The 16,709-nt window shown below is 40.1% G+C and overlaps 1 protein-coding gene across 1 annotated transcript in view; it reads right to left on the bottom strand.

Annotated features, from left to right (window-relative positions):
* The window catches only part of fstl5 (follistatin-like 5), a 323,171-nt gene that overhangs the window by 18,944 nt on the left and 287,518 nt on the right, over window positions 1–16,709 (bottom strand). Inside the window, exons 13-15 of the mRNA XM_057850040.1 lie at window positions 14,945–15,094; window positions 4,460–4,567; window positions 4,261–4,385 (exon numbers count right to left, since the gene is read on the bottom strand). Of these exons, the coding sequence (XP_057706023.1) occupies window positions 4,261–4,385; window positions 4,460–4,567; window positions 14,945–15,094 (383 nt within the window). The remainder of the gene's footprint in view (window positions 1–4,260; window positions 4,386–4,459; window positions 4,568–14,944; window positions 15,095–16,709) is intronic.

Below are 16,709 nucleotides of genomic sequence, written 5' to 3'. Positions count from 1 at the left end.
CCACGATGTGCTGCTTTTGCGTGAAATTTCCAGTCAAATGGAAACAAGGGGAGTGAAGTGAGTGGTCAAGGTGGAATTATTATTTTTAGTGAATAAATGTGCATAAGTGGAAGCCTCTCCCCGTTTTTGGTCCCTGTATGCACGTATCCTACCCACCACGCGTTACAACTAGCGCCCGAACATTTTTCCTTGATCCTCAGTCAAGTAAGGGATCCGTCCATTTTCTGGATCTGACGGTCCCACCGCGTCTGCAATACTGGTTTCGGATCTGTCCATTTTTTTGATTGGTCAGTCTCACAGCGGCTTTTAGGATCAGTATTTTTTGGAATCGACGGCTGCGACATTGCCATGGGATCGGTCTAATTCCTGGATCTTCGAGTGAGTAAAAAACGCGGATTTGGATTACCATTGCGGTCTTTTTTGTTGACTATTCTTAGTGGGAGTTTTCCCCAAATCATACTAAATAATTAAAGCACTATGGCACGCTACAGTGACGACAGTGACTCTGACGTGGACCTTACAACAATGTTGGGAGTTCGTCAGGGAACGCGTGTTAGCGTACTGCTGAGCTCCCGAGTGAAGAGTGGTCAAGGTGGAAATATTATTTTTTGTGAATAAATGTACATAAGTGGAAGCTTCTCCCCTTTTTGGTACTTTTATACACGTATCCTAGCTATCACGCGTTACAATGCACAAGACATGACAAGACACAAGGTGTGCTCTTTGGCCTGTACTGTAAGCACACGACAGCTCTGGATGCTAACAATCTACATAATTATATTGGGATAAGTTTGAAAACGCAATATGCTTACCTTGAATATCTGCTAATAAAATGGGACAGCATACAGTCTCGCTCCCAACCGGACTTCCCTACAGGACTCTCTCGCATCACCAGTTTTGCCCAACTTTTGTCTTATCAGGTATTTGCTGCACGCATTTTTCCCTGAAGCTCGTCTTGTGAACGACCGACAGCGCTGTCCTGCTCTTCACTTTTCAGATCTGGTTCAAATAAGAAGGGGAGAACTGACGACATTTTGGGAAAGCTAACGAGTGACACGCTGGAATTTCGGCAACGGGGCCAGTGACGTCACGCACCGCGACGTAACAAAAATGGCGACCTATCACTTAAAATAATTTTACAAACTTTTTTAAAACAAAAACATTAAGAGGGCTTTTAATATCAAATTATTATAACTCATACTAACATGTATCTTTTAAGAATTACTTGTCTTAAAAACAAAGGATCCCTTTAAAATAAGACCTAATAATGTATAGTTGTAAGTAGGGTTGTGACCAGTGTTGTCACAGATTACTTGAAAAAGTAATTTAATTACTGATTACTGATTACGCCTCAAAAAAGTAATCCAGTTACTTTACTGATTACTTCATTATCGAAGTAACTAAGTTACTTTAAAAGTTATCTATCAGTTACTTTTTACCCATTTTTCTCCCTTTGCCGCCTCAACGTATGAATGACAACAGAAAAATGTCATCACATGTAATTGACTTTCCAATGATTGAATTTAAAGGGGAATATCAGAATTTCGTGCTAGCTTAGCCACTCCGGAGCCCTGAAACTAACAAATATCTGACAAACTGCTTGGAATTTGTTGAAATCAACTCCACCAACCAATTAAACCCCGCTAACTCTAAGATTAAGCCTAATGTTAAAACCTCTGAATTTCGGGTTATGGTTAACATCATATCAGTGCCAATGTAAAACAATGCAAACTGACGGCACAATAATCAACAACACACAAGTGGATTGTACAGTGCAATAAACACAAAGGTGGTGGCTGGCGCGGATGCGCGTGCAGCCGTGCACATTAACAAACAGGTGTTGTGCCGAAAAATGTCCCCCCTGCGTGAAATGTCCCCCCTGACGGGAGCACTTATTTATGAGGCTTTATTGAGGTGAAAACGTCAAATGTTTTCATGGATGCATTACAGTAATGGATTTTCGACTGTAAAATCAGTTTTAAATAAATAAATTACACAAAATACTAGTAATGTATTTTGGTAACAAATCGTGGATTGGGCCACATAACCATCTTTGAACAGAAATGTATTAGTATACAGGTTTTAACGACCATATCCCGATGACAATCACACAGGTATGACTTCTATTAGTTCAAGCAGAGCAAAATAATACATATTCACAGTACAAGATTCATTAGTTCAAGCAGAGTAAAATACATAATCACAATACAATATTTATTAGTTTAAGCAGAGTAAAATAATACATATTCACGGTAAAAGAAAGTCGTTTCCGTATCCATCGATTGGTAAGAAAAAGCTGGTTGTACGAGTTACGTGTGGGCGCTTCCGTCAGGGGGACATTTCACGCGGGGCGGCTATTTTTCGGCACAACACCGGAAGTACTCCTCTCAACACACACGTGGTCAATTTGGCCACAAAACGTGGCGGCAACTAAGCACTTTACACTCAATCGGACTTACAACACATTCCACAGATGCTAAACGAACACATCACCTCACGGCATAAATGTGCAACACGCATATGATGTAAACAAAGCTTGCCAACTTGGAGCGATGACTGCCCGTCATTGCTACGGCAAAGCTACGAAACGGCCGCGCATGTAGGGGGTCCAACCTTTTGCGGATACCCTCCAGAATGAAGGAAAAAATACTCACCTTCATTCATGGATATCCACAGATCAACATTCTCTCGCAACGTATCAACATTTGGCGCCAATGTCCATCCGGCTTAGTCCCACAACACGTGACGCGAGACCAAAACAGGAAATAGTTTAAGACGTTGTCATGGAAACACGTACCGGGAAACTTTTATTTTAGCATTTTCCATTCAAAATGCTCTTCGTACAGGACTACAATATTCTTCATTCTACAAACGTTATGAGGCAATGAAAAAAATAGTAACGCAGAGACACTAAGGAAACTAACTTTAATCAGATTACTGGTGTAGAAAAATGAACGCGTTAGATTACTCGTTACTGAAAAAAGTAATCCGATTACAGTAACGCGTTACTGACAACACGGGTTGTGACAATATATCGATATTTTCAATAACCAACAGATGGCAAAAAAAAAAATCTATGAAACTAACATCTTTCACTAGAATAGTGGGTAACACTTTACAATAAGGGTCCCTTAATTAACATTAGTTAATGCATTCTTAGACAATAACTCATGTTTAAGTAACATGACAATAATTCATTTGATCCCTTATCTAACATTTATTAATATATTAATTAACATGAGTTAATGCATTAGTTAATGCATAACCAGACAGTAACTAATAGTTTGGTCAAATTCAAAATATATATAGGCCAATATAGGGTTAGGGTTTATGGTTAGGGTTTGTTAACTTAAGCATGTATAATTTCTTAGTTAAGGGACACATGTGCTACACCTTACAATTAAGGTCCAAAAAGAATTCAGTATATAGTGCAATAGTGCAAAAACTAAGCATTATTTTGCCATTCGCACATGCTTGTTTCTCTCTTTCATTATTGTATCATTGAATATCATAGATGAATTCCCTGACTTGTGTATCAATATTTGTTGTATCGCTAATCGTTGACCGTTATCGTGAGTCTTGTATCACAAATTGTTTCATATCGGGAGGTACCTAGATGTTCCCACTCCTAGTTTTAATCAGAGTTGTAGTCATTAAATTGAAGGTTAAAATATTATAATAAAGTGTTGTCTTGTCAGCAATGCATTGTATTCTTTACCTTCCGGTTTGAGCTTGAACATACACATTTTTATAAGGGCATCAACCTGTAAAGTGGATTCCCAGTGGATCTCATTACAACTGCACTAGCGTACCACCCCGACCTCACTTGCACCACGTACACTTGCGCTGGGTGGACCGCACTCATTCTCACTCTCTAAATGTGACCGACCTCCTGCTTCCTGTTCACCTCCAGGTGACAAGAGTCAAGCCTTCAAGAGCAGGGTCATTAATTTTGTGATCCGTTTACTCATTTGCGAGCACGCTACGCTTCTTTACGAATGTTCTTTTCCTTTGCAGGAGCTACATTTAGCCTGGGTTGAGCTCTCAGTACACAAGACTGAATCCTGCATCAAAATGAGCCTCCTTTTCCTCTACACGGTAAAAGCCTGCAAACATAATTGCGCAGCCTACCTGCTCTTCACTTGACAGACAGGTGGATAAAAGCAGGCTAGTATGAGACAGGAGGAAACCAACCACTACAATATTATCAAGAGTACACTAAAAGCACAACATGTACGTGAATGATGTGTACTCACTCACCTCACGCTGTCTACAATGAGGCTGACCGAGGGGATGAAGAAGTCGTCGGCCTTGTCGAAGCGCCCACCCACTGGCTGTGTGTGCACCGTGTGGTGGGACAGCTTCACACTCGCCTCACTTATCACCTGTGGGGGCACGAGTCAAAAAATATACAGTATGTGTCTATTTTGGAAAAATGGAAGTTGGAGATATCCTTTACCTGCAGTGTCGGGAAACTCTTCTGCCTGTCTCCCCAGCTGAGAATCCACACCTTGTCTCGAGATTTGTCATAGTGCAGCTTGACGGGATACGGGTCGGTACTGACCGTCTGTGGCACACACACACACACACACACACGTTTTTTTATACTTCTGCAATCCCAAAATACTGCTTGTTTACTTTCAACTTTATTTGTTTACGGTGTTAATGGTTGCTTTGGACTCTGCAAGAAACGTGGTGTAGGTAAGGGAGACTCAGAGATGTTTATTTGTTCTGGAGTGTTCACACTCATCCCACCCTCAGGAGAAAACAGGTGTTGCAGTCTGTTGTCTTTTTCCTGATGAGCATCTACTATCACACCAGGGAAGATTGTTGATATTGAGTGTCAAGCTCACACGCGATAGTCCATCTTCAGCTATTGGGATTTAGAACAAGTTTTTTTTTTCATAGCACGTCCCAAGTTCAGAGCAACAAAAATTGCATTTCAGTTACACCCCTCCAAGAGAACAGTAACGACAGAAGCATAGAAGATAGGAGAGGGCATGAATCCAAGCCAAAAAGGTGCCCGATTTTTTAGATGAAAAATAGAAAACAAGAAGATGCGGTATGAATGAAGGGAAATAAAAGGAAAGACTAGAGGAGCAACCTAAGACAGTTTTCACCAAATCCTGCTCATGTTCGAGAAGGCTGTCACTCAAAAAAATGAAACATGGTATTTATGCAAGAATCTTATTTCAAGTGGTTTCACACAACTGCTTTAAAGAGCATACGACAGGGGAAAAAAAGTCTTAAATAGCATTATTATGTGAATTAGAATCATATTTTGAGATGATTCGACTATATACAACAATTTAGCAAAGCGCAGATGACGAGAAATTAGTCTTTTAATCTGCCGGTTAACCACGCCTACCATTATAGGGCTCAAGCGTCCCCAACAGGTGGATGACGTCAGCGGGAGACTGGGCTCATCGGTTTTACTATACAGCCCATTGAGGGGGAATTATTCAGAACGAGGAAAACGCGACGAAGAGAGCCGCAAAATGTCGATGTTTCAGTCTCTCTACTCCAATATTTCTACAGGATATTCTTTTTATCCAAGTATTTTTCCCCAATAGCTAAATTAATGGCTTGAGAAGTACCAGTCAGCCTGTCTAGGGGGAACTATTCACAACGAGGAAAATGCGACGATGAAATCTGCAAAATGTCATTGTTTCTGTCTCTTTACTTTAATATTTTTACTGGATATTCTTTTTATCCAAGTATTTTCCCCAACTGCTAAATAAATGGCATGGTCATGACAAATAACAGTCTTTTGCTAAATGGAATATGAAATAATAAAAATGCACTTATTCAGGACGACATGGCAAAATTACTCCATAATGGTCAAAACTGTCGATTTCACCTTTACTGTCGCACCTCCCGAACGATATTTTATGACACCTAAATCGGACATATGTCATTTCCCTTCCCTGGCTTCGGAGAATGTAAACAAACCAAGAGGCGTGACAGCTAGCCGACATGCTAACCCGAACCGCGTGATGTTTCAAAGTCTTCGAAGCGGAAAATCACACATAACTAGCCCGGATTATTTGACATGACGACTGGGTTGTCGATTGTCTTCGCGGATCGGCAAACCGCCCAGCGGAGAGCAATTTACAGCTCGTTCCCCGGAGGAGGGCGGCTGCAGTTGTTGTGCAGCTAACGTGCAGCTAATGTGCATGAGGAGACCAATTGAAACCATTTTTTTACTAAACATTTTAGGTCAAGTGTGTGTCACTGATCACTGATGAGTGGTTTAAAGCTACCATACCCACTATGAAACACACACCGGGTAAGAATTGTCTTGATAAGAAGCATGATGTGCACGGGCTCGATCAAAAGAGCTGGCTGAAAACCTGCGATCGATGATTGTTGATTTGTATTAAGCTGGGAAAGGATACAAAACCACATCTAAAAGTCTGGATGTTCATCATTCGACTGTCAGAGAAGGTGTCTACAAATGGAGAGAGTTTGGCACTGTTACTTCTCTCCCAAGGAGTGGCCGTCCACCAAAGATGATGCCATGAGTTCAGCGCAGAATACCCGGAAAGGTAAAAAAAGAAGAGTGTCTGCTAAAGACTTAAAGAAATCACTGGCACAGTCCAATATCTCTGTGCACACATCAACTATATGTAAAACAATGGCCAAGAATGGTGTTGGGAGGCACGGTGGAAGCGACTGCTGTCTAAAAAACCCCATTATTGCTCATTTAGTGTTCGCAAAAAGCATTTGGACATTCCACTGAAGTTTTGGCAGAATATTTTGTGGACTGATTAAACCAAAGTTGAATTGTTTGGGAGTATGTGTGGAGGAAAAATGGAACAGCTCACCAACATCAATACTTCATCCCCACCGAGAAGCATGGTGGAGGGAGTATCATGATTTGGGGCTGTTTTGATGCCTCAGGGCTTGGACAACTTGCAATCATTAATGGAAGAATGAATTCAAAAGTTTATCAGGATGTTTTGCAGGAAAAACTGAGGCCGTCTGTCAGAAAGTTGAAGCTAAAAAGAGGATGGATGCTGCAACAAGACAATGATCCAAAACAGAGAAGTAAATCAACTTTAGGATGGTTTTAAAAGAATAAAATACACATTCTGGAGTGGCCAAGTCAAAGTCCAGACCCCACTGAGATGCTGTGGCATGACCTAAAGGAAGCGATTCATGCCAGACATCCCTGGAATCTGACTGAACTACAGCGATTTTGTAGAGAAGAATGGGATTAGTCCTGATTGATGTGCCAGACTGATCTGCAGCTACAGGGAGCGTCCGGTTGAAGTTATTGCTGCTAAAGCGGGGGGGAGGGGGGTGATAATTTGTCATTAAATGATCACATTTAATCACAAAACATTAAATGTGATGGGTCACTTACTTACATACTATCCCCCTTCTGTCATTGTTTGCATGCTATCGTCATTAAAATATGAAAACCTATAAATGTTTGGGTGGTTTTAAAGCAGACACTGTTTTTTCATCAGTGTGATTTTGACAAAGATTAGATCACATTCGATGGTGATTTTATGCAGAAATATGAGAAATTCCAAAAGGTTCAGATACTTTTCATACCGCTGTACGATGAAAAACATGAACATTGAATTGTATTTAATTTAATCACGTTACATGTACATATTAAGCACTGGTTTTTCATAAGTGTTTCAATTGACTCCCTGACATCATGAATACAACAATGGATTCAGTGATGTGTAAAAACACAAAGCTAATGTGTATATTCAATGAAAAACACCTATTTAAAAGTTAATCACGTTACGTATTTATTAAGCAATGCTTTTTCATCAGTGTTTTAATTGACGCTCTTACATCATGAATATAAAAATGGATTCAGTAATGTGTAAAAACACAAAGCTAATGTGTATATACAATGAAAAACACCTATTCAAAAGCTAAAATGGTGCATGTGCTTTTTTTGAGTGTGCAGCGTGACTCTGGCCAAGACAAACGGGCTTGCCTGCCCTCACTCTTCTCGTCAAGAAAAATTGATCCATTGCATTAATGGATTAGTTTACCAATTCCATAATTTCCAATCTCAAAAGAAATGAAGCGAGAGGCTCGAATAGATGAGACAAGAAGACAGCACAAGACAAAGTTAGCTAGCTAGGAAGATATGAAAGCAAAGAGAGCAGGGCCAAGAACGAAAAGTGGTATTTCTCATGTGGCAAAATGTATTTTGCCATGTGGCAATTTTTTGCCATTTGGCAAAATTGATTTTGCAATGTGGCATTTGTTTTTGCCATGTGGCATTTTTTTGCCATGAAGCATTTTTTTGGCAAAATTGATTTTGACGTGCCATTTTTTGGGTATGTGGCAAAATGGATTTTGGTTCATAGCTTTTTTTCCTTCTTTTTGGTATGTGGCATTTTTGGGGTGTATGGCATTTTTGTAGGCCATGCACGTCCATGCCATTGACGGCTATGCACGTCCAAATTTTCCATTCATAATAAATGGCAGAAAAACGTGTGGCTGTGATTTTTGACCATACACTTACCATTACAGCACATTGACATTCAACTTGAACCTAAATAAGGCTATGCCCTTGACTAATGGTAAGTGTATAGTACCATATATAAAAGTGGTAATTGCCATGTGGCAAAATGGATTTTGCCATGTGGCATTTTTTGCATGTGGCAAAATGTATTTTGACATGTGGCATTTTTTATTGGAATGTGTCAACTGGATTTTGGTTTCTGGTATATATATTTTTGGTATGTGGCATTGTTTTGGGGGTATATGGTTTTTCCAGGCCATGAACGTCCATGCCATTGACGGCTATCCACGTCCAAAATTTCCATTTTGAATGGCAAAAAAACATATTTGGCTGTGATCTTTGACTATACACTTACTATTAGAGCGCATTAACATTCAACTGGCACCCAATGAAGGCTATGCCATTGACGGCTATCCATGTCCAAATTTTCCATTCATAATAAATGGCAGAAAAACGTGTGGCTGTGACTTTTGACCATACACTTACCATTACAGCGCATTGACATTCAACTTGCACCCAAATAAGGCTACGCCATTGACTAATGGTAAGTGTATAGTCAAAAATCACAGCCACACGTTTTTCTGCCATTTAAAATGGAAAATTTGGACGTGGAAAGCCGTCAATGGCATAGCCTTAATTGGGTTCCAGTTGAATGTTAATGCGCTCTAATGGTAAGTGTATAGTCAAAGATCACAGCCACGTTTTTTTTGCCATTAAAATGGAAAATTTGGACGTGCATAGCCGTCACTGGCATGGAAGTGCATGGCCTGCAAAAACCATATACCCCAAAAAATGCCACATACCAAAAATATATATGGCGGAAAACACAGACAAGGCTGAAAAAGCTGTTTCTGCTCTTGCACCCCTCTTTAAAAGAAACTGCTGTATTTTAAGCCAAAACAACTGTTGTGTTTGATAGAACAATATGTCTATAGGCTGCCATAGCAGATTCATGGCACATGAAGCCCCCCAACCTATATTTAATTTGTCCGTTTTACCCTGGAAACCCCCTGTTTACAGACATCGCGCAACCACTTTTGTTTCAACCTAGCCATAAAAAGAAGGTAAGTAATTCTATTTATTATTCCAAATGTCTGTCATTTTTATCTTAGAATCATTAATCAACGTATAATATTTCGTTTAAAAAAAAAAAACGACCTTGAAAAATTCTTCACTCGCATATTTTAAACTTTCAAACAAATGATGTCACAATGAAAAAATTGGCATCCGTAAAAAGTCACGGATATCTACCTCATAACTATCGCTTAATTGTATTTTTTTGTTACTGTCACATTTTCTCTGATGTTAGATTATAAATAATCGACCCAAACAGAAAAATTGATTTTTTTTTTAAAAGGGTAAATATATGAAAAAGAAAATCTTGACCACACCTTCATGTCTGCGATTTCTGCATTGCGACCCTTGTTTTATTACCATGTTCACCCATTAAATCCAGCTGTTGCCATTCACAGCTGTGTCTTGACACTCAGTGATACATGCTACATGGAGTTTTTGGATCGAAACAAGGTAAGTACACGATAGTATCTTGTTAAAGTCATGGCGTCTGTAATTCTGCTCTCGCGTGCTCTCACCTCCAGATAGGGTTTTGCTGTTTAAAAAAAAAAAAAAAAAATTTTTTTAATGCCCTCCTGTTCAAAAATTTTCTTCCCCCAGAAAATGGAGATTTTAAGCTTTCCAGTGATGTATCACACATGCATATCGGACAATTTTGAAATTTGGCCAAATTGGGGGTCTCAGAGCAGAACTTCAAGTCACCTGAGTGTTTTCCGCCATATACCAGAAACCAAAATCCAGTTGCCACATACCAATAAAAATGCCACATGTCAAAATCAACTTTTTGCCACATGGCAAATACCACTTTTGGTTCACTTTTCGTCTCTCGAAAAATATGTACTCCTTTGTTGGGAGGCAGAAAGCATTGCAGGATTGAAAAATGTAACTTATCACTCTCTGGATTTATTTATCTTACTTTCATACCTCCAGATTTCAGAATATAGCACCAAAGCCCAGGCGAATAGGAAGATAGTAATTGCTTTTATGAGAGATATACTGTATCTTTAGATATTTGTATGCCAGGAAGGAGCAGAGTTTATCCTCCTCTATAAGTGAAAGAGGCATCCACTTTACTTTTCATTCATTCCCATTCTGGGTTGTGTTACATTGCTAATGTCATCATTTTTAGGACAAGAAGAAACTACAGTAAAACCAAGACAGCGGGAACTAGAGGAGGCAGCGGGAGGTTCAGGTGCTTTAATTAACAGCTGCTAATATAATGCAGTGGAGCACAACCTCCAGGCGGCCTGAATAAATGAGCCACTGACAGTTTTCGGGGGAGATCAGTCTGCTTAGAGGCGGCCGGGCGGCTCTCCTTCCCAGCAAGGCAACTGAGGCGTAAACAGCCATCTGCAAGGGGATGAGAGTCACAGACACACCCAGAAAAGCCACCGACACACATGACTGCACTCACAGCCACTTTATGTAAAAAAACAACCACAACAACTACATTGGATGTTGCTTCTTTGAGTGGCAGCCTGACTTAAAGAAAATTCAACAAACCACCCTAAGAAAGGAAAAGAAATATAAGCATTTTGGAACCAGGAAGTCCTAGCGAAATCCTGACTAAAATACGCCTCGTAAGTGCACACAGCTCCTAGTTGAAGCGGGAGTGTGAAATGAGTGAATACTTTGTTTTTGTATATATTTAGAAAGAAGCGAAGCTTGATGTCATTGAAGAACAATTGTAGTCCGCATCTCTAAGATGTGTCAAAGACACCACATTCATTGCCAACGCCAATGAGCTTCCACCAACACACCCTCAACACTGATAACTTTAAAACAAAAAACCCGAAAAGCAAATGTACCTCACAAAAATGCGAAATACAACTGAACTGTACTTGTGTTGTGATTCTTTCACGCACCGCGACCACTTACACTACACTTAGGCTAGGTTCATACTGCAGGTCTCAATGCACTATTTCGATTTTTTGGCGTGCTCATTCAAACAGCCTTTGTCCATTGAGCATGTTCAAATATTACGGAGCTGTGTAGCGTTTGTACACCACAAAGATTCTTTTACAACTAAAGTAATACGCTCTTTTTGACTGCTGCTTCCAGTGAGTCACCACTAGGGGTAGCGAAGTGTACATAGCAAAACCAAAGAAAAACTGTAGAGTCCGGAGTTACAATAGGGACATGGCGGATGAACAATATATCAGTTTAGAATGAAATCAAACAAAAAGTAGTCAACTTTACCCTCAACTCAACCCTTAACTAACTTGTAGAAATTTGTCAAAATCACACAGAGGTAAAAACAGTGTCTGCTTTAATTAAATAGTATTTGAACAATGACAGAAGGGGGATAGTAAGTAAGTGAACCATCACATTTAATGTTTTGTGCCCCCCCCTCCCCTTTGGCAACAATAACTTCAACTAAACGCTTCCTGTAGCTGCAGATCAGTCTGGCACATCGATCAGGACTAATCTTGGCCCATTCTTCTCTACAAAACTGCTGTAGTTCAGTCAGATTCCTGGGATGTCTGGCAGGATTTTTTTAATCTTTAGGTCATACCACAGCATCTCAATCGGGTTCAAGTCTGGACTTTGACTTGGCCATCCAGAACGTGTATTTTGTTCTTCTGAGATCATTCTGAAGTTGATTTACTTCTGTGTTTTGGATCATTGTCTTGTTGCAGCATCCATCTTTTTTTAGCTTCAACTGTCTGACAGACAGCCTCAGGTTTTTCTGCAAAACATCCTGATAAACTTTTGAATTCAATCTTCCATTAATGATTGCAAGTTGTCCAGGCCCTGAGTCAACAAAACAGCGCAGGATCACTGTCGATTGATGAACATCCAGACTTTTAGATACGATTTAGTATCCTTTCCCAGCCTTATACACATCAACAATCCTTGATCGCAGGTCTTCAGACAGCTCTTTTGACCAAACCATGACGCACATCAGAAAATGCTTCTCATCAATAGACCCTACTCACATGACGTCACAACCACGCCTCCGCGCCATATTGTCCGTCTACTCATCGTGTTGATGCATTACCACTACATAAATTCCTCCTATTATGGCGTGTTTTTCTGCTTGTTAACATTAATAATCAAAATGGTGAAGGCGTGTGTGGCGGTTGGTTGCAATAACAGAGAAGATAGACGGAGAGACTTGAAATTCTACCGTATTCCGAGAGACCCGGAGAGGAGAGCGAGATGGACTGCTGCAATTCGACGAGAAAGCTGGGCTCCAAACGATTACCACATATTATGTAGTAGTCATTTTATATCTGGTAAGATGCATTTAATATATATTTAGAGGGTTTTGGGCTGACAACCACAATTAAGGTCATTGCGAGGCTAATCGCCGACAACATACAGTTTCAAATTCAAGATGCTTATTTCTTCCACCATCATTACATTTTGAATAATATTTAGCTGGTACCAAGTGAAAGAAGCTGGCCTCGTCTACGGATCATCAGTTAAACAGGGGTGTCCAAACCTTTTGCAAAGGGGGCCAGATTTGGTGTGGTAAAAATGCGGGGGGCTACCTTGGCTGATTTACATAGAACAATATATTTAAACAAATTTTAGCAAGCCCTTCTGTGTGTCACATTTGCTTTATTTATTTTTTGATTCATAATTTCAACAGTCTCGTCTTTGTGGCTTTCTCTTTCGACACTCGGACGCGAAATACTGCTGCTGTGAAAAAATAAACTAGCTTCAAGTTGCTATAATTTCTCGCTGCTTATCTTCCCTCTAATGTTGTCGTACATGTCAGCGTGTCTTGTTTAGTAATATTGCGTCACATCGAACTCTTTGAAAACAGCGACTGTCTCTTTGCAAATGAGGCAGACACAGTTGTTGCGTGTTTTATTGAAGAAATTGTCCAATATCCACCTATCCTTGAAGCGTCGGCCATCGCAGTCAACTTTTTTTTTTTTTTGATTGTCGCCATTTTAGAAATCACACAGGGTAATGTTGCTTAGAGTGCTGCTCTTAAAGTTTTTCAAACTTTCGTGAGAATAGGCTGATTTTGTGTGGACAAGATAGTTGTAGATATCAGGGTAGTGGATGTCAGGCAGAGAGGGCGAAGACAGCGGGTCGAAAAATATCGATTTAGGCATCAAATATGGATCTGGCGAATGGATAGACTGAAGCTTTTCCACATAATGCCTTTTATGCAACGCATCCAATGAGTTTACAGCGTCTGAAAGCACCGGGGCTTCCATGAATTGCTCTATAAACTGAACGACTACTTGAAACCATTGAGAATAGGGCTAAACAGAGACGGACAATATGGCGGCCGGATACAGCGACACGTCATTCTGTGACGTTGGTGAGTAGGGTCTATACAGTTCTTACCAGGTGTGTGTTTTATCGTGGGCAGGGCAGCTTTAAACCACTCATCAGTGATTGGACACACACCTGACTTAGTTTGGAAAAATTGGTTTCAATTGGTCTTTAAGTCTCCTTTGGCAGAGGGTTCACTTACTTATTTTCCCCCTTCTGTATTGTTTGCATTCTATCCTCATTCAAATATGAAAACCTACAAATGTTTGGGTGGTTATAGTTAAAGCAGACACTGTTTTTACTTCTGAGAGATTTTGACAAAGATCAGTTCACATTTGTTGGTGATTTTATGCAGAAATGTGAGAAATTCCAAAAAGTTCAGATACTTTTTCATACCGCTGTATATACAAGTTAAAAATAGCCCTGCGAGAAATTCATTGCAACGTTCATTGAAAGTTCATATAATTTAACAAATAATCGGAAAGTTAAGAAATTAATATAAACTATGCATTTTTTTTTTACCCTGCCTATTAAAAGAATCAGAATAGAGAATCGTTTGGAATCGAAACGTGGAGTCGGAACAGGAACCGTTCAAATTCAAACGATGCCCAACCCTAGTGCTGACGCAATTGCTGCATGAATTCCGATTTGGGAGACTTGACAGTTCAGACCGCCGCCACATTCTGGAAAAATGTGGCCCAGATCGGATTTAAACCACATACGAAAGCGACCAAGATTGGATTTGAATCGGTTCACTTCGATGTGATTTAAAACCGTCAACTTAATGCCTCGCTCAAGTCGGAAAAACACGAAAAAATCGGATTCGTGCATTAAGACCTGCGGTCTGAACCTAGCCTTAGAGAATCAGACACAAAAGTCCCCGAGCAGAAATTAATATTGATTGACAGTGTAAATGTACTGTATTTGTTATGACAGCTTTACTATAAATGGCCCAATAAATGAATGCATTCAGTGAGCTATTATTAAATGCAGGCAATGTCTTTGACAAACCTCTTCAGTTAACAATTTTGCTAAATGATGCATTGGCTTATCGAGTTTGACTGCATACCAACTGTTTAGTCAATGACATGAATGAATGTTAATTGTGTGTTAACGTGTAAATGAAGTTACCTGGACTGCCTTCTGGGACTGGACATCCACAATGAGCACGCGATCCAAAGTGGGTTGTGCGGCGTAAATGAATTTGTCCTTGACGTTGACCGCCGCCGACCACACGCATTTCTGCACCTCATCATCTTCGGTAGGGGGACACACTTCCTCCTAGACACATACACATGACAGTTTGCAGTTCTTATCTTATCAACAGCGTTTCTGCTTCTGCCCCCTGAAGAATGAGCTTTTCCCTCCCCTTCTACTGCATAATCCACACAACAAAGCCCGCACGTTTCCCGGATGTACAGCCTCCGGGTCATGGCAGCATTTCGCCCGGCTGGCCGGCGTTGCTATCCTTGGCCCAGCCGTCTGTTCGCAGCTCTGCGGAGCGATTTAGAACGGCTGCTGGCCAGGAGAGATGAAATAAAAGGGCTTCAGGATGTTGGAATTAACGCCTCTCTTAGGTGTATTTATAACCACAGAGGCTGTGCTGTGACAGGTGCCTTCCCGGTGGCCAACTTGTCTCGCTTAAGAAGGGGCATATACCTCTCTTGTCCTCTGTAGTAGTGCAGTAAATCTACACTGCTACTAATGTCATGACATAAAACCAATAGCAGTAGTTGGCAGCTAGAATGTGAGAAAATAACACTGTAGTCGACAGCAGTGGTCCTTGATTTTCTCGTGTGACAACATGCCTGGGAATGACTAGAGATATCCTGATCACATATTTCTGCATGCGAGCCGAGACATCCAAATTTGTGTCCCAATTTTTATTTTTAGGCGGAAATCTGTTGTGCAGCACCAGTTTTGTTAATAACTGTGTTATTTTTTTCAGTCGTGAGCAATCTAATTAATTACTTTTCTCATCTTTGCAACGCCATTAACGTTACTGAGGATGAAAAGGCGTACGTTACTATGCGTTACTACATTGGTTGAATGACGCGAGAAAAGTCTGAGAGACGTGGACTCAGGGAGAGAGCTGAGTGGGAGTGGGGAGTAGGGAAGGGAGCGTTGACGCCGTTGCAAAGGCGGTGCTAGTTGGCTCCAATAATACCTATACCTGACTGGAGCCGACAGCCTACAAACTACTACTTTGACAAATTTAACGGTTGATTCACAACATTAAATGAATTCAAAACATAGCAAAGGTTACCATCTCGTTATTGCAACAGCCGCGATACCCCTGTGTCTAGTTAAGTTTAGCATAAAGAATTGGGCGAGGGCCAACTGTCCCAAAACCCTTTTGAACTTCACATACAGGTCCTTCTAAAAAAAATAGCAAATTGTGAAAAAGTTTATTATTTTCTGTAATGTACTGATAAACATTAGACTTTCATATATTTTAGATTCATTACACACAACTGAAGTAGTTCAAGCCGTTTATTGTTTTAATATTGATGATTTTGGCAAAAAAGTCAAGAAAAACCATTTATCCCTGTATAGAACTAGTTTTAATGATTTGGGTGGATACACCGTCCTCTAGTGGCAATATGGAATATGACATAACTCATTTAACATGGCTCAATCCAGCTGCTCCCTGTTAAGACCAACATAAGGTAAGTTTTTGTTTGAGGTAAAAAAAAAAAAAGCATTTGTAATTTATAGATATATTTAGCGGTATTTATTTTTTGTGGGAATATGTGTTTAAACAGTTTGTTAAGAGCGTTGTAAAAATGTTTTTAGTAATTTATAGCATTTAAGCTAGCGGACTTTTGCATGAAGTTAGCCAATTGTTCTCTTGTTGTACTTAGATTCTGATTTATTTATTTTAGACAGTTTGAGG

Source organism: Corythoichthys intestinalis, chromosome 11 (genome assembly GCF_030265065.1).
Source record: "Corythoichthys intestinalis isolate RoL2023-P3 chromosome 11, ASM3026506v1, whole genome shotgun sequence".
Taxonomy (NCBI): domain Eukaryota; kingdom Metazoa; phylum Chordata; class Actinopteri; order Syngnathiformes; family Syngnathidae; genus Corythoichthys; species Corythoichthys intestinalis.
The sequence above is the reverse complement of the archived record's forward strand: the minus strand, read 5'-3'. Positions and strand labels throughout refer to the sequence as shown.